Source organism: Mustelus asterias, chromosome 29 (assembly GCF_964213995.1).
Source record: "Mustelus asterias chromosome 29, sMusAst1.hap1.1, whole genome shotgun sequence".
Taxonomy (NCBI): Eukaryota; Metazoa; Chordata; class Chondrichthyes; order Carcharhiniformes; family Triakidae; genus Mustelus; species Mustelus asterias.
The window spans coordinates 24108812-24134388 of NC_135829.1; the positions used below are offsets into that span (position 1 = coordinate 24108812).

Consider the following 25577-nt stretch of genomic DNA (forward strand, 5'->3'; position numbering starts at 1 on the left):
AGGGCCTCCCAGCCTTTGCGCGCCACCAAGCGAGATCCTTGTTAAAGATCCCACCCCTCTGGGGCACAGATTTCAGCCCGAGTTCCAAAGCAGAGTTGGTGAAGGAACCATAGGCTTTAACACCAAGAGGCCGGAGGAGGCAGGGCTGGGCTGTTCATGGTAACTGGTAACCACATCATGGTAACTGAGACGGTGGCATGGTGGTTAGCACGGCTGCCTCACAACGCCAGGGTCCCAATTCCAACCTCAGGTGACTCTGTATGGAGTCTGCACGTTCTCCCCGTGTCTGCGTGGGTTTCCTCTGGGTGCTCTGGTTTCCTCCCACAAACCAAAGATGTGTAGGTTAGTTGGATTGGCCATGCTAAATTGACCCTTAGTGTCCAGAGATGTGGCGATTAAGTGGATTAGACATGGGAAATGTGAGGGTTACAGGGACAGGACGGGGTGGGGAGTGGGCCTGTGTCAGATGCTCTTTTGGATGGTCAGTACAGTCTCGATGGGTTGAAGGGCCTCCTTCTGCATTGTAGGGATTCTATGGGAAAGTTGGAAACCCGTCCAGATCACTCACCATCCTGACTTGGAAATATATGGCCGTTCCTTCACCGTCAGTGGAACAAAATTCTGAAACTCCCTCCCTCACAGCACGATGTCTTTTTTATTCATTCGTGGGACATGGGCGTCGCTGGCTGGTCAGCATTTATTGCCCATTCCTAGTTGCCCTTGAGAAGGTGATGGTGAGCTGCCGCCTTGTTTTAAGTTTATTTATTAGTATCACAAGTAGGTTTACATTAACACTGCAATGAAGTTACTGTGAAATTCCCCCAGTCGCCACACTCCGGCATTTATTCGGGTCAATGCACCCGAACCAGCACGTCTTTCAAACTGTGGGAGGAAACCGGAGCACCCGGAGGAAACCCACCCAGAGAATGTGCAAACTCCACACAGACAGTGACCCAAGCTGGGAAATGAACCCGGGTCCCTGGCGCTGTGACGAAGGGTGCTAATCACTGTGCCACCGTGCCGCCCTGGGTGTACCTATACAATACACACTGCAGCAGTTGGCAGCTCGCCACCACCTTCTCGAGGGCAATTAGGGATGGGCAATGACTGAGTGTTAAATCAGCCATGATCTTAGTAAATGACAGAGCAGACCCGAAGGGCTGAATGGCCTACTCCTGTTGCTATTTCCTCTGGTTTTGTGCTGTTGCTAGTGCTGCTGAGGTCCAGTGAGTGAATTCTGAATGGGTTTGTGTTGTCCAGTGAAGGAACTCTCTGGGTTTTCTCTTCTCCAGGTGTGGTGAGGGGCTGGTCTCTCTCTGCTTGCTGCCATGGTGGCCCTGTCGCTGAAGATCTGTGTCCGCCAATGCAATGTTGTCAAGACGATGCAATTTGAACCTTCCACGGTGGTTTACGATGCCTGCCGCATAATCCGAGAGCGGGTGCCCGAGGCTCAGACTGGGCAAGGTGAGACCCCAGGGCACTGACTATTTAACTTCTCTTACACAGGACTCTTACTCAATCTCATTTTAATAAAGAAACTCCTTCGAATAAAGTGCCAGGGGCAAAAGTGAACGTGTTTACCTATGCATCACTATAGTAACGGCTGGCATTACACACTTTAATGTTGTCACATGATCCCAGACACGTGACCAGAGGCCCAGCAGGTAAACTTTGACACCGCACAGCGTGCCATTTTGGGGACGGTAGGGTACAGGTAGTTTGTTAAGGAACATTTTTGAAGAGGGAGAGGTGAGGGAAGGGAATTCCGGAACTGGGGCCTTGGCACGGCTGTCACTGGTGGAAGAGAGGAAACTGGGAATACTCGTAGATCTCTCCCAGAGCTGTGGGACGGGAGGAGATTCCAGTAGATTCTGGTTGCTGGGCCGAAGGGCCAGTGCTGCACTGTTCCTGATTCCGTGGTGTGAGGGCGTGCAGGAATTTGAAGAGAAGGGTGAGAATTTGAAAATGGAGGTGTTAGTGATCTGGAGCCCATGTAGACCAGTGTGAAGACAAATGACCCAAACTGGGATAAGTACCTGAGAGTGAATCAGCTGTCGTGGAGTTGGAATAAGATATCTTCAGAGAGCATTATTCACCACCAACCGTCAGGGCCCTCAGGCCTGAACCCACGCGCTGCTCAAGGACAATTCTGAGGAACTTTGTGAAGCAGGGCAGGGGGAGAAGGGAGCGGGGCAGGGGGAGGAGGAGGAAGGAGGGAGGGGAGGGGAGTGGAGGGGCCGGGCAAGGGGTGGAGGAGCAAGGCAGGGGGCGGAGGAGTGAGTGGGGAAGGGGAAGAGGGAGCGGGGGAGGAGGGAGCGGGGCAGGGGGAGGAGGGAGCGGGGCAGGGGGAGGAGGGAGCGGGGCAGGGGGAGGAGGGAGCGGGGCGGGGGGAGGAGGGAGAGGAGAGAGCGGGGCAGGGAGAGGAGGGAGCGGGGCAGGGGGAGGAGGGAGCGGGGCAGGGGGAGAAGGAGCGGGCAGGGAGTAGAGGAATGGGCCTGGGGAGGTGCAGGATGGGCACAGGAAGATGGGGAGGAAAGGGGGAGATAGAGAGGAGAACGGGCCATCTGTCAGTTTCAGGCTGCCTTGTGATTGGAGCTGGGTTTTGGAATCTGATTCCTGCTGGGGGAGAAAGAGGAAATGTTCAAATTCAAAGATGTTTTTTACATTTGATTTTTTCACCTTCGACTGAGCTATCCCAAATGCTTAGATCCAAGAGCTGATTGAAGGCAGAACAGTTACTCTCCATTCCTGTTTTGCAGCCTCTGATTATGGATTGTTCCTGTCTGATGATGATCCCAGGAAGGGGATTTGGCTGGAGTCTGGCCGCACTCTGGATTATTACATGCTTCGCAATGGGGTAAGTCCGTGGCAGCAATGATCGCGTGAGTTCTGGCCGAGTTCTCATCTCCCTGAGGATCAGAACAGATAGGTACTTGATAGCAGGAGCAGACGCGATGGGCCGAAGAGCCTCTTTCTGTGCTGTTTGATACTTTGACTCTCTGAGTATCACCCTCCTTTTAAACATTCTACCTCGTGAGTGTTTGACATAATGTTTGATTAATGTGAGTGGAAATGGGAGCAGTTTCACTGATGGGACAGGGTTGAGTTTGTAACAATCACAAGGTGATGGGAGAACGCGGTGGGGATCCATGTGGCCATTTCAGTGTGAAACTTGGTTCAGTTTATCCTCAGTGCCTTTTATTAGAATTTTCTGTTTTGCTATTGGTCTTCCTTACATAGAATCATAGAGTGATAGAACACAGAAGGAGGCCATTCGCTCCATCATGGCCGTGCCGGCGCTTTGAAAGCACAATCCAATTGGTTCCACCTGCTCTTGCCTCAAGGCCCCGCAACATTTTTCCTTTTTCAAGTATTTATCCAACTCCCTTTTTAAAGTTACGGTTGAATCTGCTTCCCATCTTCCCCTCAGGTAGAACATTCCAGAAGCCAGCAACTCATTGGATCATTTTATCCCCCTCAAGTCATTTCACATTTGAGTGAACATAGAAATTGCAAGACACAAGAAGGTCAAATCCAATCCCATTCAACCTCTGCCATCCTGAACTTGCATGTGATATAATAACAGAGTTGCTGACAGTTCTGAAGCAGAGGTTGATCCTCTCTCTGAGCGCTAACACCTAACCACTCAGAGGAATATCTTATTTTATGATCTGTTAAAAGTGTGAGAGAGATAGTACAATCTGCTCTTAGACTCTCTATAAAATCAACAAGTAACACTTTACTTATCTAACTAACAGTGAACACATTAATTAAACCATTAACAAGCCGAATATAACACTATTCTGATAGAACGCTGTCGAGATAAATACAATTCCCACTTATTAACAAAAAAAATAGAATTTTTTAGTCACTCTCAAAATACAACCAGGTTTTATCTTCTGAAATCTTCTGCCTTCTTTCTGGAATTTCTGGCTTCTTTCAGTATCTTTTCTATTCAGGTGAAGGCTTTGAGCTAAACACTCTTAGCTGTGGCAGAAAGCAGTTACTGTCTCTCTCACTCTCTTTAAAAAAAAACTACCTTTTAAAGGGGCGGTGCAATTTTATAATTTTTTGCTTTAATTTTACAAAGACCAACTTTGCAACACTTGCTAATTGCCACAATCAGTCTTTATCAATAAACTAACACACACCCAGACATGGGATGGAGAAATTCTGGTGCTGAAGATCTTTGGGTAATCTCACTTCAAAGCCCCATGTCCACCCTGAGCTATCCTACAATCCCCACGGCATTTTCCATGCAATACGCTGCCGCAGCAGAGGTGGCCTGCCATTGGCCAGTGGCGTGACCTTCTGCTCGCTCTGTTGTAAGCGGGGTTTCGTGCTGAATGCACCCCTCACCGCTGGGAAACCTCGGCAAGGGTCGGCGTTCGGGAGACCGCGAGATCTGGCTCTGGTTACTGACTGCTCAGTTAATGGAAACAGATCCTTTCTACCCACTGGTTCAGGCCCCTCATTATCCATCTGAATTAAATCTCCAGTCAGCCCCCCATTCCAGAGCCTCGCATTCTCACCATCGTTCTCCCAGCAGAGCTGCACAAACTTTGGGAGAAGCAGTTCCGGCTGAGAGACACTAAGATGTGTAAAGGGTTGAATTTGAGTAAAGCTGCCAGATGTTGTGAGTCACTGCGTGGAACCTCGCCCAGTAACTTTACAAAACTTTCCACAATTTCTTTGCAGTTTAATGAACAAAGAATTCTCTCCTGACAAGGAACATGTGTGAGGAAGCAGGAACAGACAAAGCATGTTGAGGATGAGAGAGGCTGTCAGTTAATGGGAGGGTGTTTAAGGGAGGGAGGGAGTGCGTGTTTAATGGTTTGTGAGGAAGGGAGTTATGGAGAGATGGATAGAGTGAGGGAGTGACTGCGTGTTTAATGGTTTGGGAGAGAGGGAGTGAAGGAGGGATGAAGTGAGGGAGTGAGTGGGTGTTTAATGGTTTGGGAGAGAGGGAGTGAAGGAGGGATGGATGGAGTGAGGGAGGGAGTGCGTGTTTAATGGTTTGGGAGAGAGGGAGTGAAGGAGGGATGGAGGGAGTGAGTGCGTGTTTAATGGTTTGGGGAGGTGCGGTGAGCAAGTGGATGTTTAATGGTTTGGGAGGGAGGAGTGAGGAAAGGAGTGAGTGAGGGAGTGAGTTACTTGGAAGCAGGTTAGGAAGGTTGGCCACTTAGGCTAAAGAAATAAATTTTGGATTTGCAGGAGGAAGATTTAATATTTTGAAAGAGATATTTTGGAAAAATGCTAACAATGTTTAAAAGAAGAGGAGAATGTGTTAAAAAATCATTTCAAACTCTATGAATGCCGGGGTATTTGTTAAGAACAGTCACAGTGCTGTAACAGACTGATAGGCAGCAGATAGCAGGAGATTGCTGGTGTGTGGAGTGATTGGTTCGAGAGTGACGGACATTATTGATGAGAAATGTTCCAATCGAACTGTAACCTCGAGTCAGCGATCCTCGCGGGATGGAATTGAATGACAATGATGCAGTGAGTTCGCCACCGCTCCAAGCTGAAGGTTGAGGTTCTGTTTGGTGTTGATGCAGGGGTTTGACCTTTGGCCAGGAGTTCCTCAAAGGGTCGGATCAAAATATGTGTGGTTCCCGGAATATATCGCTGTGTATCACCTTGGAAACGGGCTCCAGGGCTGACGTTGAATTGGATTCGGGTGTAACCAGCCACAGAAACGATTGGTTATTTGGATCAGGAACGTGGAATTCCTGCTGTCCGCAAAAATCGTCATCCAAATGGAAAAAACTTATTTTTAACAAGTTACCTGTCGAAACAGCCGGACTGCTGTTAGTCAAAAATGATCAGTTACTAATGCCAGCCTTCTCAGTCGGGACCATTGGCCTTCTTACGATGACAATAGGAGCAGGAGATGGCTGTTTAGCCCCTTGAACCGTCCACTCAGAGCATGGTCAACCTGCGGCCGAACTCCATGCACCATTTAGGGGTATGATAGTATCGGTAAATGTTACCACACAGTAGCCGGGGGGGAATTAGAGTCAGTTAATGAAATAGATCTGGAATAAAAAGCCATGGTGACCACTTTACCCTGATGGTAAAGTCCTGTCAGGATCACTAATGTGAGTTCGGGAAGGAAATCTTTAACCAGTCTGCCCGAAATGTGACATTCGCCTTGTCGGCGACTGAGTGATTCTTCACTCGCCTGGGAAATGGTTCGGGTGACACTTGTTGTGACTCACCACCTCCTGGAGGGCAGTCAGAGCTCGGGAGTAAAATATCAACAACACCCAAATCTTGCACGTTCATAAAAAATCACTAAGTTAAATCTGTGGCGGTTGTTCCCCCTGTTTGTCCTGTGTGTTTGTGTGAAAATGCTTCTTTTGGCTGGACAGCCTTCCTGACGTGAATAATTCACTCACATGTTTCTCATTTCTCTCTACGGTTTAATCATTTTATATCTCTGAGTTTTTGCTTTAATTGTCCTGCCTGACACACAGCTTCTCACCGACTTTCAACTCTCCTTCCTTTCATTTTGTTTTCAGACTGTTACTGACAGCATCTTCGCCGCTAGAACCCCCTCCTTCGGTGCCAGATCTCCCCCCACCGCCCCTCGCCCCCAGATCCCCCCGCCTCGCCGCCAGATACCTCCACCCTTCGGTGCCAGATCTCCCCCCGCCCCCCCCCCCCCCCCAACCTCGCCGCTGGGTCCCTTCCCCCCTCTTCGGCGGCACCGATCCCTCCACCCCCTTTGGCGCCAGATCCCCTACCCCCCCAGCGCTGCCGGATCTGCCCCCCCCCCCCACCTCCCCTCGCCGCCGGATCCCCCCCTCTCCCTATTTATCCATCCATTGGAACCCTGATCTAGGTCTGGTTCAGGGTCAGCCCATTCCGAATGTACAAATCCTTCTGTTCCCAGTACTGGTGCCAATGTCTCGAGCAATGGAAGTTCTCCTTCCCTACCCCACTCCTCCAGACACATGTTTATCTCCCCGACCTGCTCAACCCGACTCCAATGTACACGTGGCTGAGGGAATAATCCAGAGATTATTCATAAGATGCTGCCTGTGAACTCACAGTTCCTTGTACATTATAAACGGGGCTACTTAGAACATAGAACATTACAGCGCAGTACAGGCCCTTCGGCCCTCGACGTTGCGCCGACCAGTGAAACCAATCTAAAGCCCATCTAATCTACACTATTCCAATATCATCCATATGTTTATCCAATGACCATTTGAATGCTCTTAATGTTGACGAGTCCACTACTGCTGCAGGCAGGGCATTCCTCGCCCTTACTACTCTCTGAGTAAAGAACCTACCTCTGACATCTGTCCTATATCTATCACCCCTCAATTTAAAGCTATGTCCCCTCGTGCTAGCCAACACCATCCGAGGAAAAAGGCTCTCTCTATCCACCCTATCTAATCCTCTGATCATCTTGTATGCCTCTATTAAGTCACCTCTTAACCTTCTTCTCTCTAACGAAAACAACCTCAAGTCCCTCAGCCTTTCCTCATAAGACCTTCCCACCGTACCAGGCAATATCCTGGTAAATCTCCTCTGCACCCTTTCCAATGCTTCCACATCCTTCTTATAATGCGGTGACCAGAACTGTACGCAATACTCCAAGTGCGGCCGCATCAGAGTTTTGTACAGCTGCAACATGACCTCCTGGCTCCGAAACTCAATCCCTCTACCAATAAAAGCTAACACACTGTACGCCTTCTTAACAATCCTATCAACCTGAGTGCCAACTTTCAGGGATCTATGCACATGGACACAGAGATTTCTCTGCTCATTCACACTACCAAGTATCTTACCATTAGCCCAGTATTCTGTAATCCTGTTACTCCTTCCGCATTAAACTCCATTTGCCACCTCTCAGCCCAGCTCTGCAGCTTATCTATGTCCCTCTGTAACCTGCAACATCCTTCCGCACTGTCCACAACTCCACCGACTTTAGTGTCATCCGCAAATTTACTAACCCATCCTTCTACGCCCTCATCCAGGTCATTTATAAAAATGACAAACAGCAGTGGCCCCAAAACAGATCCTTGCGGTACACCACTAGTAACTGAACTCCAGGATGAATATTTCCAATCAACCACCACCCTCTGTCTTCTTACAGCTAGCCAATTCCTGATCCAAACCACTAAATCACCCTCAATCCCATGTGTCCGTATTTTCTGCAATAGCTTACCGTGGGGAACTTTATCAAACGCTTTACTGAAATCCATATACACCACATCAACTGCATCATCCACCTCTTTGATCACCTTCTCAAAGAACTCAATAAGGTTTGTGAGGCACGACCTACCCTTCACAAAACCGTGTTGACTATCCCTAATCAAATTATTCCTTTCTAGATGATTATAAATCCTAACTCTTATAATCCTTTCCAAAACTTTGCCCACAACAGAAGTAAGGCTCACTGGTCTATAATTACCAGGGTTGTCTCTACTCCCCTTCTTGAACAAGGGGACAACATTTGCTATCCTCCAGTCTTCTGGCACTATTCCTGTAGACAATGACGACATAAAGATCAAAGCCAAAGGCTCTGCAATCTCCTCCCTAGCCTCCCAGAGAAACCTAGGATAAATCCCATCCGGCCCAGGGGACTTATCTATTTTCACACTTTCCAGAATTGCTAACACCTCCTCCTTCTTAACCTCAGTCCCGTCTAGTCCAATAGCCTGTATCTCAGTTTTCTCCTCGACAACATTGTCTTTTTCCTGCTTGAATACTGACGAAAAATATTCATTTAGCACCTCTCCTATCTCTTCAGACTCCACGCACAACTTCCCACTACTGTCCTTGACTGGCCCGAATCTTACCCTAGTCATTCTTTTGTTCCTGACATACCTATAGAAAGCTTTAGGGTTTTCCTTGATCCTCCCTGCCAAAGACTTCTCATGTCCCCTCCTGGCTCTTCTTAGCTCTCTCTTGAGGTCCTTCCTGGCTAACTTGTAACACTCAACCTCCCTAACTGAGCCTTCACATCTCATCTTTAGATAAGTCTCCTTCTTCCTCTTCACAAGACACTCAACTTCTTTAGTAAACCACGGTTCCCTGCCTCCCTTCCTCCCTGCCTGACAGGTACATACTTATCAAGGACACCCAGTAGCTGTTCCTTGAACAAGCTCCACATTTCAATTGTGCCCATCTCCTGGAGTTTCCTTCCCCAACCTATGCATCCTAAATCTCGTCTCGTCGCATCATAATTTCCTTTCCCCCAGCTATAACTCTTGCTCTTCAGTATATACCTATCTCCATCACTAAAGTAAACGTAACCGAATTGTGGTCACTATCACCAAAGTTCTCACCTACCTCCAAATCTAACACCTGGTCTGGTTCATTACCCAGTACCAAATCCAATGTGGCCTCGCCTCTTGTTGGCCTATCTACATACTGTGACAGGAAACCCTCCTGCACACATTGGACAAAAACTGACCCATCTAAAGTACTCGAACTATAGCTTTTCCAGTCAATATTTGTAAAGTTAAAGTCCCCCATAACAACTACCCTGTTACTTTCGCTCCTATCCAGAATCACCTTTTCAATCCTTTCCTCTACATCTCTGGAACTTTTCGGAGGCCTATAGAAAGCTCCCAACAGGGTGACCTCACCTTTCCTGTTTCTAACCTCAGCCCATACTACCTCAGTAGACGAGTCCTCATCAAACGTCCTTTCTGCCACCGTAATACTGTTCTTGACTAACAATGCCACACCTCCACTTCTTTTACCACCTTCCCTGCTCTTACTGAAACATCTAAACCCTGGAACCTGCAACAACCATTCCCGTCCCTGCTCTATCCATGTCTCCGAGATGGCCACAACAACGAAATCCCAGCTACCAACCCATGCTGCAAGTTCACCTACCTTATTCCGGATGCTCCTGGCGTTGAAGTATACACACTTCAAACCACCTTCCTGCCTGCCAGAACACTCCTGCGACCTTGACACCTTATCCATGACCTCACTACTCTCAACCTCCTGTACACTGGAGCTACAATTCAGGTTCCCATCCCCCTGCTGAATTAGTTTAAACCCTCCTGAAGAGCATTCGCAAATTTCCCCCCCAGGATATTGGTACCCCTCTGGTTCAGATGCAGACCATCCTGTTTGTAGAGGTCCCACCGACCCCAGAAAGAGCCCCAATTGTCCAGGTATCTGAATCCCTCCCTCCTGCACCATCCCTGTAGCCACGTGTTCAACTGCTCTCTCTCCTTATTCCTCTCCTCGCTAGCACGTGGCACGGGTAACAAACCAGAGATAACAACTCTATTTGTTCTAGCTCTAAGCTTCCACCCTAACTCCCTGAATTTCTGCCTTGCATCCCCATCCCTTTTCCTACCTGTGTCTTGGGTGCCGATGTGAACCACAACTTGGGGCTGGTCCCCCTCCCCCTTAAGGATCCCGAAAACACGATCCGAGACATCATGGACTCCGGCACCTGGGAGGCAACACACCAACCGCGAGTCTCTCTCGCTCCCACAGAATCTCCTATCTATCCCCCTAACTATGGAGTCCCCAATGACTAATGCTCTACTCCTCTTGGTCACAGAAGACAGAGGGTGGTAGTGGAAGGGTCTTTTTCCGGCTGGATGCCTGTGACTAGTGGTGTTCCGCAGGGCTCTGTATTGGGACCTCTGCTGTTTGTGATTTATATAAACGATCTGGAAGAAGGTGTAACTGGGGTGATCAGTAAGTTTGCAGACGACACGAAAATGGCTGGACTTGCAGATAGTGAGGAACATTGTCAGAGGCTACAGAAGGATATAGATAGGCTGGAAATTTGGGCAAAGAAATGGCAGATGGAGTTCAATCCAGATAAATGCGAAGTGATGCATTTTGGTAGAACTAACGTAGGGGGGGAGCTATACGATAAATGGCAGAATCATAAAGGGTGTAGATACGCAGAGGGACCTGGGTGTGCAAGTCCACAGATCCTTGAAGGTGACGTCACAGGTGGAGAAGGTAGTGAATAAGGCATATGGCATGCTTGCCTTTGTAGGACGGGGCATAAGTATAAAAGTTGGTGTCTGATGTTGCAGTTGTATAGAACGTTGGTTCGGCCGCATTTCGAATACTGCGCCCAGTTCTGGTTGCCACACTACCAGAAGGACGTGGAGGCTCTAGAGAGAGTGCAGAGGAGGTTTACCAGGATGTTGCCTGGTATGGAGGGGCTTAGTTATGAGGAGAGATTGGGTAAACTGGGGTTGTTCTCACTGGAAAGACGGAGGATGAGGGGTGACCTAATAGAGGTGTGTATAAAATTATGAAAGGCATAGATAGGGTGAACGGTGGGAAGCTTTTTCCCAGGTCGGTGGTGACGTTCACGAGGGGTCATAGGTTCAAGGTGGGGAGGGGGGGGGAGGTTTAGCACGGATATCAGAAGGACGTATTTTACACAGAGGGTGGTGGGGGCCTGGAATGCGCTGCCGGGCAAGGTGGTGGAGGCGGACACACTGGGAACGTTTAAGACTTATCTAGATAGCCACATGAACGGAGTGGGAATGGAGGGATACAAAAGAATGGTCTAGTTTGGACCAGGGAGCGGCACGGGCTTGGAGGGCCGAAGGGCCTGTTCCTGTGCTGTATTGTTCTTTGTTCTTTGTCCTCTCCCCCCCTTCCCTTCTGAGCAACAAGGACAGATTCTGTGGCAGAGCCCTGTACCCCATGGCTTACCCCTGTTAAGACCCCTCCCCAACAGTATCCAAAACTGAATACTTGTTATACAGAGGAACAGGGGATCCAGGGGATCGCTGCTCTGACTGCTTCTTACCCCTTCTAGCTGTCACCCATGTATCATCATTTCTAGGAGTAGCTACCTCCCTGTAGCTTCTATCTATAGCTGCCTCTGCCTCCTGAATGATCCTGAGTTCATCCAGTTCCAGCTCCAGATCCCTCACACGGTCTTCAAGGAGCTGGAATTGGGTGCACTTCCTACAGGTGTACTCAGCCGGGACACTGGTGTCCCTCACCTCAAACATCCCACAGGAGGAACATTGCACTGCCCGCACTGACATCCCTGCTAACTTCCCGAACTAAGAACGCTCTTCAAAGGTGGGCATGTCTGCTCTTCTCTTTGTTGTTGCTCCCAGTGGGGATCACGGTGACTGGATCTCTTTCTCTTTCATCTTTCACGGGATATGGGTGCTGTATTGTCCATCCCTAATTACCCTTGAGAAGGTGGCGGTGAGCTGCCTCCTTGAACCATCGCAGTCCACCTTGGTCCTTCAAGGATTTGAAGGATCACACTGCTTCATTACCAGGATCCTTTCTGGTGGGGAAGGGGAGGAGGAGGAACGGGGAGGGTTGGGGTGCCACCTAATTGTGCACTGGCACTGGCTGGTGTGTGCTATCTGGAGTAGTGGGTGAGGCAGTAATGGATAGCGGCACGGTGGCACAGTGGTTAGCACTGCTGCCTCACAGCGCCAGGGACCCAGGTTTGATTCCCAGCTTAAGAACATATCATAAGAACTAGGAGCAGGAGTAGGCCATCTGGCCCCTTGAGCCTGCTCCGCCATTCAATAAGATCATGGATGATTTTTTTTGTGGACTCAGCGCCACTTACCCGCCCGCTCACCCTTAATTACTTTACTGTAGAAAAAATTATCTATTCTTGTCTTAAAAACATTCAATGAGGTAGCCTCAACTGCTTCACTGGGCAGGGAATTCCACAGATTCACAACCCTTTGTGTGAAGAAGTTCCTCCTCAACTCAATCCGAAATCATCTCCCCCTTATTTTGAGGCCATGCCCCCTGGTTCTGGTTTCACCTGCCAGTGGAAACAACCTCCTTGCTTCTATGTTATCTATTCCCTTCATAATCTTATATGTTTCTATAAGATCTCCCCTCATTCAAACAGTGGCTTGGGTCACTGTCTGTGTGGAGTATGCACGTTCTCCCCGTGTCTCCGTGGGTTTCCTCCGGGTGCTCCAGTTTCCTCCCACAGTCTGAAAGACATGCTGGTTAGGTGCATTGGCCATGCTAAATTCTCCCTCAGTGTACCTGAACAGGTGCCAGAGTGTGGCGACTAGGGGATTTTCACAGTGACTTCATTGCAGTGTTAATGTGAGCCTACTTGTGACACTAATACAAATAAAGAAAGACACTGGAGATCCCTGAGTTTCCTGCGGAGGATTTGGGTGAAAGGTGGGCTTCTCCATGTTAAGAAGTTTAACAACACCAGGTTAAAGTCCAACAGGTTTATTTGGTAGCAAAAGTCACACAAGCTTTCGGAGCTCTAAGCCCCTTCTTCAGGTGAGTATAGGTCACTCACCTGAAGAAGGGGCTTAGAGCTCCGAAAGCTTGTGTGGCTTTTGCTACCAAGTAAACCTGTTGGACTTTAACCTGGTGTTGTTAAACTTCTTACTGTGTTTACCCCAGTCCAACACCGGCATCGCCACATCATGACTTCTCCATGTTGCCATGCCCCCCCTGATGGAGCCCTATGCCAGTCCCCAGCTCCCGGTGCAGCCTGGCATTGCTACAGATGTGCCACATGTTTGTTATTCACCTTCGGTGCTGGAGGTGTTTGTTGTCACTCAGCTGAACATTTTCTTGTTGCTCTGACTGACCGTAGGCTGAAGTCATGAGGGCCAATGTATTGTTACCATGACGACAGTGAGTCAAGTAAGTATGGGATAGATTTCAGGGAAGTGATGTGACTAATGGTGGAACATGGGGCTGCTTTAAAAAGCTGCTTCAAACAAAAATATCTGAGGCAGAGGGTTAAACATCAACGCAGATCATTACTCTCCAACTTCACAGATCCTGTGCTTTTTGGATCATTCCAGATGAAGTTGTTAGGATGGAACATAATGATATGATGAGTATTTCCACTGGTGCAGAAAGGTGAAGAGATTCAATCCAGATTTTTCCAAATTATAAAGGATTCCATCGAATCTCCCGGGTAATTGTAGTTGGAGAGTCAATGATTCAAATTACCAGTAAATCTTTCCTTAGATAAGGGGACCAAAACTGTTCACAGTATTCCAGGTATAGCCTAAAGGATCCTTGAGAATGGATACACTGGCACTGGAGGGGGTGCAGAGGAGATTCACTAGGTTGATTCCGGAGTTGAGAGGGTTGGCTTATGAGGAGAGACTGAGTAGACTGGGGCTATACTCACTGGAATTCAGAAGAATGAGGGGAGATCTTATAAGATTATGAAGGGAATAGATAAGATAGAAGCAGGGAAGTTGTTTCCACTGGTGGGTGAAACTAGAACGAGGGGGCATAGCCTCAAAATAAGGGGGAGCAGATTTAGGGCTGAGTTGAGGAGGAACTTCTTCACCCAAAGGGTTGTGAATCTGTGGAATTCCCTGCCCAGTGAAGCAGTTGAGGCTACCTCATTGAATGTTTTTAAGGCAAGGATAGGTAAATTTTTGAACAGTAAAGGAATTAAGGGTGAGCAGGCGAGTAAGTGGAGCTGAGTCCACGAAAAGATCATCCATGATCTTATTGAATGGCGGAGCAGGCTCGAGGGACCAGGTGGCCTCCTCCTGCTCCTTGTTCTTATGTTCTTAACCAGTGCCTTGTATGGTTTTAGCAAGACTTCCCTATTTTTATACTCCATTCCCTTCGAAATAAAGGCCAACGTTCCATTGGCCTTCCCTGTTACCCAGCCTATCACTTAGATTACCCCAACCAGGGGAAATCTATCTGCTGCCTTTAATATCTTGAAAATGTTAATCAAATATTCCCTTAACCTCCAAACTCTGGGCAATGCAATGTATTGTGTAACTTAACCCTGAATCCATGCATCAATCCAGTAAATCTACACTCAGCTCTCTCCGGGAACCTTCCCAAGGTGTCTGTTGCCGTTCACAGTAACTCCAGGATGGTCTAACCAGCTCAGTATAGTTGAAACAGTATTTCTACCCTCTCGTGATCTAATCCTCTCGATATAAAGGCCAACATTCCATTAATCTTCTTGATTAGTTTCTGTACCTGTTCAGGATATTTTAATGATCTGCGTACCTATAAGCCCATCTCCCCCCCCCCCCCCCCCCCCCCCCCCACCCCCCCCAATCTCCATCCACGCTATCTAGACCTCTCAGTATTCTGTAAGTTTCAATGAGATTCCCCCTTCACCCTTCTAAACTCCATCGAGTACAGACCCAGAGTCCTCAAACGCTCCTTATACATCAAGCTTTTCATTCCTGGGATCCTTCTTGTGAACCGCCTCTGGACCCTCTCCAAGGCCAGTATATCCTTCCTTAGATACGGGGCCCAAATATTCTTAGATACGGTAGCCCACAATATTCTCAATGTGGTCTGAACAGAGCAGTACATCCCTGCTTTTGTATTCTAGTCCTTTCGAAATGAATGCTTACACTGCATTTGCCTTCCTAACTACCAACTCAACCTGCAAGTTAACCTGAAGAGAATCCTGAACTAGGACTCCCAAGTCCCTTTGTGCTTCCGGTTTCTGAATTATCTCGCCATTTAGAAAATAGTCTATGCCTCTAAAATGTAGTCTACGCCTCTGGGAAGTAGCCTACGCCTCTGGAAAGTAGCCTACGCCTCTGGAAAGTGGCCTACGCCTCTGGAAAGTGGCCTACGCCTCTGGAAAGTAGCCTACGCCTCTGGAAAGTAGCCTACGCCTCTGGAAAGTGGCCTACGCCTCTGGAAAGTAGCCTACGCCTCTGGAAAGTAGCCTACACCTCTGGAAAGTAGCCTACGCCTCTGGAAAGTAGCCTACGCCTCTGGAAAGTAGCCTACGCCTCTGGAAAGTGGCCTACGCCTCTGGAAAGTGGCCTACGCCTCTGGAAAGTGGCCTACGCCTCTGGAAAGTAGCCTACGCCTCTGGAAAGTAGCCTACGCCTCTGGAAAGTAGCCTACGCCTCTGGAAAGTAGCCTACGCCTCTGGAAAGTAGCCTACGCCTCTGGAAAGTAGCCTACGCCTCTGGAAAGTAGCCTACGCCTCTGGAAAGTAGCCTACGCCTCTGGAAAGTAGCCTACGCCTCTGGAAAGTAGCCTACACCTCTAGAACGCAGTCTACGCCTCTAGACCTGAGCCTCAAATTTCTTTGGACCTCTTTACCATTTATAAAATCCCCTGTTCTATCTTTTATTGGTCAAAAGTGGATGACCTCATGTCTTCTTGCATTGAAATCCAGTTATAGTTCTTGTTCACGTGCTTGCTTCAAGAGCCTGAGTTTTTGGAACAGGATTCAGGTGTGAATGATGGACCGAATGGCCTGTGTGATTGAACTTGTCCTGTGCTCTCCTCTTTAGGACATTCTGGAGTATAAGAAAAAGCAGCGGCCGCAGAAAGTAAGGATGTTGGATGGAGCAGTAAAGACTGTGATGATTGACGACTCCAAAACTGTTGGTGAACTGCTGGTCCCCATCTGCAGTCGGATAGGTTGGTGCCTGTCATTTAACCAGTTAGAAAGCAGCCATGTTCGGGGAAAGAGCTGCGATTGGATTGTGTTGTGATGGTGTTTATTGTGTGAGAGGTTTCACAATGACGAACTCCATCTTTTTGACCCAGTGCTTGGAGTCACTGGACTCACATTCTCCCAGAGTTTTATTCTCGGTGCTGATGTACGCCACTCAGAGCCTTGGCAAGACTTGTGGAAAACAGGAAATACAACCAATCAGAATCAGAAGAAGCTGGAAACACCCAGAAGCAGGTGTGGGGAGAGGAAAATCCCTGGGCATCCTCACAGACTGACTGCTACCTGTTTTCAGCTTGTTCTGTTCATGTTGGGCATTCTAACCATGTCTGCGTCGATTCTTTCACGCAGAATGGAAAAGATTTTCTCCCTGATCCCCATTGGTTGTTTTCAGCCTGGCTGTAAAATAACAGTGATAGGCTGTTTAAATTGACTGAGAGTCTGGCAGGGCGGGTGCCCCTGGCAAGGTGGCACTCGGCAGGGTGGCACTCGGCAGGGTGGCACTCGGCAGGGCGTGCGCCCCCGGCAGGGTGGCACTCGGCAGGGTGGCACTCGGCAGGGTGGCACTTAGCAGGGCAGGTGCCCCCGGCAAGGCAGGCGCCCCCGGCAGGGTGGCACTCGGCAGGGCGGGCGCCCCTGGCAGGGCAGCACTCGGCAGGGCAGGTGCCCCCAGCAGGGCAGGCGCCCTCGGCAGGGCAGGTGCCCCCGGCAGGGCCAGCCAAGGTAAAGTGCTCAAGTCTCTGGAGTGATGCAAACCCAAAGCTTTGTGACTGGAAGGCAGCGAAGTTACCCTCTGATTCACAGCTGACACAGTGTAGCCGCAGCATATCCACCTCGTGACATCGTTCGTGGCAACGGGCCTTCAGCTCAGTTTGCTGTGGAAAACTTTTGCCCCAATAAACGCCTGGTTACATTTCTCTCATTTCAGGCATCACGAATTATGAAGAATATTCTTTGATCCAAGATGTGGTTGAAGAGAAGAAGGAGGATGGGACAGCTACGCTGAAGAAAGACAGAACGTTGTTACGCGATGAGAAAAAGATGGAGAAGTTAAAAGCCAAGCTTCATACTGATGATGATTGTAAGCCTGTCTCAGTTTAGAATGGAGACTCTCCGCATCAACATCGCTCAGTGATAGGATCTGCAATAAATTTCAAATATTCCTGAGAAAGCAACATCTTCACATGGGAAATTAAACATGAAATCAAATAAAAGAATACTCAAATCCCAGAGTCCCTTCTGATTCACACATTTCTACCATAGAATCCCTACAGTGCAGAAGGAGGCATTCAGCCCTTCAAGTCTGCACCAACCCACCTTTTTATCTTACCCAGGCTCCATCCCTGTAAGCCCACATATTTAAGAACATAAGAACTAGGAGCAGGGGTAGGCCATCTGGTCCCTCGAGCCTGCTCCGCCATTCAGTAAGATCATGGCTGATCTTTTCGTGGACTCAGCTCCACTTACCCACCCACTCACCATAACCCTTAATTCCTTTACTCTTCAAATCCCACTAATCCCCCTAACCCACACATCTTTGGACTGTGGGAAGAAATCCACGCAGACACGGGGTGAACATGCAAACTCCGCTCAGACAGTGACCCAAGCCACTGTTTAAATGAGGGGAGATCTTATGGAAACATATGAGATTATGAAGGGAATAGATAAGATAGAAGCAGGGAAGTTGTTTCCACTGGCGGATGAAACAAGAACTAGGGGGCATGGCCTCAAAATAGGGGGGAGCAGATTTAGGACTGAGTTGAGAAGGAACTTCTTCACACAAAGGGTTGTGAATCTGTGGAATTCCCTGCCCAGTGAAGCAGTTAAGGCTACCTCATTGAATGTTTTTAAGGCAAGGATAGATAAATTTTTGAACAGTAAAGGAATTAAGGGTTATGGTGAGCGGACGGGTAAGTGGAGCTGAGTCCACAAAAAGATCAGCCATGATCTTATTGAATGGCGGAGCAGGCTCGAAGGGCCAGATGGCCTACTCCTGCTCCTAGTTCTGATGTTCTTAAGCTGGGAATCGAACCCGGGCTCCTGGCGCTGTGAGACAGCAGTGCTAACCACTGTGCCACCCAGGTATTTCCCAGGATCCTCCTGGAGCTTTATTTTCAGGAGATGTGATGTGTTGGAGCTGTGTAAATGGATGGGAATCTCTCGATCACGCCAATTTCCATTGGATTGTTTTCTGGAAACTCCAGCAGTTGGACTGCTCTTTTAAGGGGCTGGCATAGGCACAATGGGCCCAATGGCCTCCTCTCTGTGAGTCATTGTGTGATCATGAAGGTGCTGCCTGTAATGTTCTGGATGGGCTGTACCCAGTGCGTGGGGTGGGTGTGGTTTTGCGGGTGGGTGATTGGGACTCCCAGACGGGGAGGATGAGGATGCTGATGGATTTTGGCTATATTTGTCTCTCCAACAGTGAACTGGTTGGATCACAGTCGAACCTTCCGAGAACAAGGAGTTGATGAAAATGAAACGCTGCTGTTAAGACGCAAGTTTTTTTACTCTGACCAGAATGTGGACTCTCGAGACCCAGTGCAGCTTAATCTGCTGTATGTACAGGTACAGCATTCCATTCACTGATGGAGGAGTTGTCTTGTGGGGAGATGCAGGGTGGAGCTCGATGAGGGAACTGGCAATTTGGGGAATTCCTGCATAGAGTTCATGACCTACAATCCCTATCAGATTGTGGCCCATTTTATGCGTGGATGCGAGCAGAGAAAGATCCGGAATGGTGGGTGGTGTACACGGGCCCCTCTGTGCGCCATGATATACCTCACTAGGATCCTGTCCCAGTTCAGGCTTCAGCCAGTATCTAGGCCTCTCCACCAGCTTAGAGAGTTAGAAGTTCCAGCACCCACTGCAAAAAAAAAATTCAATTAAACAAACTGGTCTTAGTTTCAATTATTTTTTTCTGGTAAACCCCCTCCTTATGTTCTTTGAGTAAACACCCCCATCTGGATAGTTTGAGAGGTGGGGAAGTGAGGGAGGCGAGGGAGGCGGACGAGTCGTGTCAGTGACCTGCTCTATCCTTGGTCAAGACCCCAAAGATTGTCTATGATCAAAGAACAAAGAACAGTACAGCACAGGAAACAGCCCCTTCGGGGCTCCAAGCCTGTGCCGCTCATTGGTCCAACTAGACCATTCGTTTGTATCCCTCCATTCCCAGACTGCTCATGTGATTATCCAGGTAAGTCTTAAACGATGCCAGCGTGTCTGCCTCCACCACCCTACTTGGCAGCGCATTCCAGGCCCCCACCACCCTCTGTGTAAAAAACGTCCCTCTGATATCTGAGTTATACCTCGCCCGTCTCACCTTGAGCCCGTGACCCCTCATGATCGTCACCTCCGACCTGGGAAAAAGCTTCCCACTGTTCACCCTATCTATCCCCTTCATAATTTTGTACACCACTATCAGGTCTCCCTTCATTCTCCGTCTTTCCAGGGAGAACAAGCCCAGTTTACCCAATCTCTCCTCATAGCTAAGATCCTCCACACCAGGCAACATCCTGGTAAACCTTCTCTGCACTCCACGTACTTCTGGTAGTGCGGCGACCAGAACTGGACGCAGTACTCCAAATGTGGCCTAACCAGCGTTCTATACAGCTGCAACATCAGACTCCAGCTTTTATACTCTATACCCCGTCCTATAAAGGCAAGCATACCATATGCTTGAAGAAGGCCTATAGTGTGTTGGCGTTCATTAACAGGGCGTTTGAGTTTAAGAGCCGTGGGGTTATGCTGCAACTGGACAGGACCTTGGTGAGACCACATTTGGAATATTGTGTGCAGTTCTGGTCACCTCACTATAAGAAGGATGTGGAGACACTGGAAAGAGTGCAAAGGAGATTTACCAGGATGCTGCCTGGTTTGGAGGGTAGGTCTTATGAGGAAAGGTTGAGGGAACTTGGGCTTTTCTCTTTGGAGCGGAGGAGGTTGAGAGGAGATTTGATAGAGGTTTATAAGATGATGAGGGGGATAGATAGAGTGAACGTTCAAAGACTATTTCCTCGGGTGAATGGAGTGGTAACTAGGGGGCATAACTATAGGGTTCATGGTGGGAGATATAGGAAGGATGTCCGAGGTAGGTTTTTTACTCAGAGAGTGGTTGGGGTGTGGAATGGACTGCCTGCAGTGATAGTGGAGTCAGAAACTTTAGGGACATTTAAGAAGCTATTGGATAGGCACATGGAGTACTTCGGGATGATAGGGAGGAAATAGCTTGATCTGGGTTTCAGACAGAGCTCGGCACAACAACATGGGCCGAAGGGCCTGTTCTGTGCTGTACTGTTCTATGTTTTGTTCTAGATGCCTTCTTCACCACCTTCTCCACTTGTGCTGCCACCTTCAAGGATTTGTGGACTTGCACACCTAGGTCCCTCTGTGTTTCTATACTCTTGATGGCTCTGCCATTTATTGTGTAACTCCCCCCTACATTAGTTCTTCCAAAATGCATCACTTCGCATTTATCTGGATTAAATTCCATCTGCCATTTCTCCGCCCAATTTTCCAGGCTATCTATATCCTGCTGTATTGTCCGACAATGTTCATCGCTCTCCGCAAGTCCAGCCATCTTCATGTCATCCGCAAACTTGCTGATAACACCAGTTACACCTTCTTCCAAATCATTTATATATATCACAAATGGCAGAGGTTCCAGTACAGAGCCCTGCGGAACACCACTGGTCACAGACCTCCAGCCGGAAAAAGACCCTTCAACTGCTACCCTCTGTCTCCTGTGGCCAAGCCAGTTCTCCACCCATCTAGCCACCTCTCCTTGTATTCCATGAGCCTTAACCTTCTCAACCAACCTGCCATGAGGGACTTTGTCAAATGCCTTACTGAAATCCATATAGACGACATCCACGGCCCTTCCTTCGTTAACCGTTTTTGTCACTTCCTCAAAAAACCTGTCTGACCTCACGGGTAATACACAAGATGTCCAAATCTGTGTGTCTGTCATAACTTCAGTCAGCAAGGAGTGGATCCCAGTGTCCCAGAGCAGGCACATGGGGTGAATTCAAATGCTCCATGTGAATCCGGAAGCTGTACGATTGATTGCTGATGGGATGTGGACTGATGGAGTTGGGTCTGTTACAGTTGGAAATGGCACCTTCTGCTTTTACATTGTGGGACAGCTGACTTTGTTGTGTGTTTGTGCATGCATGTGTACACGTGTATGTACATGAGTACGTGAGTGTGCATGTGTCTGTGTACGTGTATGCTTGCATGTGTATGCATGTGTGCATGTACATGTGCGTGTGCATGTGTGTGAATGCGTGTATGTGTGTGGGCTTGTGTACGTCAGAGTCTCTGTCTCTCTCCATCTCTCTCTGTGATTGTGTCTTTATTCTTTAAGTAAAGTTGAAGTCGGAGAATTTGTTTTGGGTCTCGTGGTGTTTTGTGCCTCACGGTATTTTGTTGTCTAAAGGCTCGGGATGATATTCTCAATGGATCACACCCGGTTTCCTTTGATAAAGCGTGTGAATTCGGGGGCATTCAGGCTCAGATCCAGTTTGGACCCCATGTGGAACACAAGCACAAACCTGGATTTCTCGAGTGAGTTCCCACATTACCTGACAGTGTTCTGCATGTTGGGTGTGGGGGGGACGTGACTGTGGGTGTGGGGGGGACGTGACTGTGGGTGTGGGGGGACGTGACTGTGGGTGTGGGGGGGACGTGACTGTGGGTGTGGGGGGAACGTGACTGTGGGTGTGGGGGGGACGTGACTGTGGGGGTGGGGGGACGTGACTGTGGGTGTGGGGGAAGGTGACTGTGGGTGTGGGGGGACGTGGGTGTGGGGGGAGGTGACTGTGGGTGTGGGGGGAACATGACTGTGGGTGTGGGGGGGACGTGACTGTGGGGGTGGGGGGACGTGACTGTGGGTGTGGGGGAAGGTGACTGTGGGTGTGGGGGAAGGTGACTGTGGGTGTGGGGGGGAGGTGACTGTGGGTGTGGGGGGAGGTGACTGTGGGTGTGGGGGGGACGTGACTGTGGGTGTGGGGGGGACGTGACTGTGGGTGTGGGGGGGAGGTGACTGTGGGTGTGGGGGGAGGTGACTGGGTGTGGGGGGACGTGACTGTGGGGGTTGGGGGAACGTGGCTGTGGGTGTGGGGGGGACGTGACTGTGGGTGTGGGGGGGACGTGACTGTGGGTGTGGGGGGGAGGTGACTGTGGGTGTGGGGGGAGGTGACTGGGTGTGGGGGGACGTGACTGTGGGGGTTGGGGGAACGTGGCTGTGGGTGTGGGGGGGACGTGACTGTGGGTGTGGGGGAAGCGTGGCTGTAGGTGTGGGGGGAGGTGACTGTGGGTGTGGGGGGACGGGGCTGTGAGTGTGGGGGGACGGGGCTGTAGGTGTGGGGGGAGGTGACTGTGGGTGTGGGGGAAGTGGAATGGAGTGGGGACCCTTGATCTGTGCGGGGGGTGGGGCTGTGACCTGGGGGTCGGTGTGATGTGTGACTGGGATTGGTGGCACTGATGCTTTCTCTTTCACTCTGCGTTCCAGTCTGAAGGAGTTCTTGCCAAAGGAGTACATTAAGCAGAGGAACGCAGAGAAGAAGATTTTCCAGGTACGAAAGCTGCCTAAACACGGTAGAAAATAGTTCATTGGTTCAGGTTCTACGTTCAGGCTAAAACAGAGTTTAAAAAATACCGGAGGTTGATATCTGGAACACCAATTGGTCACGGATAGTCCAGGAGGCAGTCTTTACTCTGTAAATAAATTTACAGAGTGAAACATTACAAGTGTACGCCTCCTAACTCAGCTACACCACAGTTACAGTTGTGGCTCCCTTCCCTCTCATTCGATGATGTCTTGTGACATGGTTGTCCACTCTGTGTTCGTATTGCCCACTCTGGCCCCACCCTTTTCCCTGGGGCCCTCTTCTCATCCAGGTGCTGGCCGCCTCCAGTGCTGCTCCAAACAGAGGTCACGGCTGTCAGTGACCTGCTCCCAGTGTCAATGTCCACCAGCTTCACATCTCACCTGTAACAGAGAAACGGACGCTGAGGAGGTCGGGATCCACTGGTCAGTTCACTGTACAGAAGATTCCTGTGGTAAACAACCACTATCCATCACTGGTTTAGCAATGAGTGTTTTCCATCAGGAGTGAGCACACTCCAGGATCTCGGAGACGGTGACCTAGTCCCGCTGAGAGATGTCAAGGATACGGCCGAGAGATCAAAGGACTCAGACCTTTCGATTTGTCTCTTTATATTCACTCGTGAAACCCCAAATTCTATCCACCCCAGCTGGATACAAATAAACAAAATTATATAAGAAATAGTTATTCAGGGCCTCACAAGCTTCCCAATCACAATATAACGGAAAAGATCTCTCTGAGATGGTTCCTTTGTCAAAGCCCATTCAGCAGTAATGAAGACAGTGACTCACCTCCTGACTTCCCAAAGCCTGTCCACCATCTACAAGTCAGGAGTGTGATGTAATACTCCCCACTTGCCTGGATGGGTGCAGCTCCAACAACACTCGAGGAGCTTGACAGCATCCAGGACAAAGCAACCCTGCCTGATTGGCACCACATCCACAAACACTCACTCCCTCCTTTACAACACAGTGGCAGCTGTGTGTACCATCTACAAGATGCACTGCAGGAACTCACCAAGGTTCCTTCAACAGCACCTTCCAAACCCATGACCTCTACCAGCAAGTAGGGCAGCAGACATCTGGAAACACCACCGCCTGGGAGTTCCCCTCCCCAACTGTGAGTGTGCCTACACCTCAGAGACTGCAGCGATTCAAGAGACAGCTCACCACCACCTTCTCAAGGGCAATTAGGGATGGGCAATAAATGCTGGTCTAGCCAGCGATGCCCATTTACTGTGAGTAAATTCATGCTTCCCACCTCTCGAACCTCTTTCGATTGTATAACCCACAGAAACCTGTGTACTCTTCTGAATCTCTGGCCTCTTGTTCATTCCCAGGGTTAAGTGTCCTGTCCGCCATGCCATTGGTAGCCCTTCCTTCAGCAGCCAAGACTCTATAAACTATGGAGCCGCCACCCCCCCCCCCCTCTCGAAACCTTCTGCCTCACAGCTTCTCTGCCCTGTAAGGGCCTCCTTTTCGAACCTCCCACTTTGACTCTCACTTATCGTAATATTCCCTTAAATCAAGCTCAGTTTGTTAGGGTGGTAAGGTGGCACAGTGGTTAGCACTGCTGCTTCACAGCGCCAGGGACCTCGGTTCGATTCTCAGGTCACTGTCTGTGTGGAGTTTGCACGTTCTCCCCGTGCCTGCGTGGGTTTCCTCCTGGTGCTCCGGTTTCGTCCCACAGTCCAAAGATGTGCAGGTTCGGTGAATTGGCCATGCTAAATTGCCCCTTAGTGGGAAGGGGACTAGCTAGGGTAAATGCATGGGGTTATGGGGATAGGGTGTTGGGTGGATTGTGGTCAGTGCAGACTAGATGGGTTGAATGGCCTCCTTCTGCACTGTAGGATTCCATGATTTTATAACGCTCTGGGACATTTGGCTAAATTAAAGGTGCTATATAAATGCAGATTGTTTACACTGAATAAGATGCAACTGTTTTCAACTTTAACAAAGACATGATGAGGCGGCAGAACTCCCCATTATCGGAACCACAGCTGGAGATCAGGAGACAAGGGGACAAGGAAACTCATCAGGAGAGGAGAAATATTGAGCAGAACGAAATCTGGAAACAATTTTAGCATTGAAGGAGGCCATTCAGCCCATCATATCTGTGCCAGTGCTAGTATTTCACCCTGTAATTATCCACTGTAATCCCATTTCCGCATCTTTCTAAACACTTCCTTCCCAAATACATGTCCATATTTAATGGGAGGCATAGTAGTATTGTCACTGGACTAGTAATCCAGAGACTCAGGGAATGACCTGGGTTCCAATCCCACCACGGCAAAAAGTGGAATTCAATAAAAATCTGGAATTAAGAATCTACTGATGCCTATGAAACTAAGCAGCACAGTGGTTAGTGCTGCTGCCTCACAGCGCCAGGGACCCGGGTTCAATTCCAGCCTCAGGTCACTGTCTGTGTGGAGTCTGCATGTTCTCCCCGTCTCTGCGTGGGTTTTCTCCGGGTGCTCCGGTTTCCTCCCACAGACTAAAGATGTGCGGGTTAGGTTTTTGGTCATGCTAAATTGACTAGTGTCAGGGGGATTAGCAGGGTAAATATGTGTGGTTACG

The 25577-nt window shown here is 49.2% G+C and overlaps 1 protein-coding gene across 7 annotated transcripts in view; it reads left to right on the forward strand.

The window, feature by feature from the left end:
* LOC144480588 (talin-2) overlaps positions 1-25577 on the forward strand; it is a 410923-nt gene that overhangs the window by 184778 nt on the left and 200568 nt on the right. For all 7 annotated transcript variants that reach the window (XM_078200210.1, XM_078200216.1, XM_078200214.1 and 4 more), the window contains 7 exons: positions 1293-1464; positions 2760-2857; positions 16230-16359; positions 17322-17474; positions 18819-18961; positions 21831-21958; positions 22905-22968. In XM_078200210.1, coding sequence (XP_078056336.1) covers positions 1329-1464; positions 2760-2857; positions 16230-16359; positions 17322-17474; positions 18819-18961; positions 21831-21958; positions 22905-22968 — 852 coding nt within the window. In that variant the 5' untranslated portion in view covers positions 1293-1328. The remainder of the gene's footprint in view (positions 1-1292; positions 1465-2759; positions 2858-16229; positions 16360-17321; positions 17475-18818; positions 18962-21830; positions 21959-22904; positions 22969-25577) is intronic.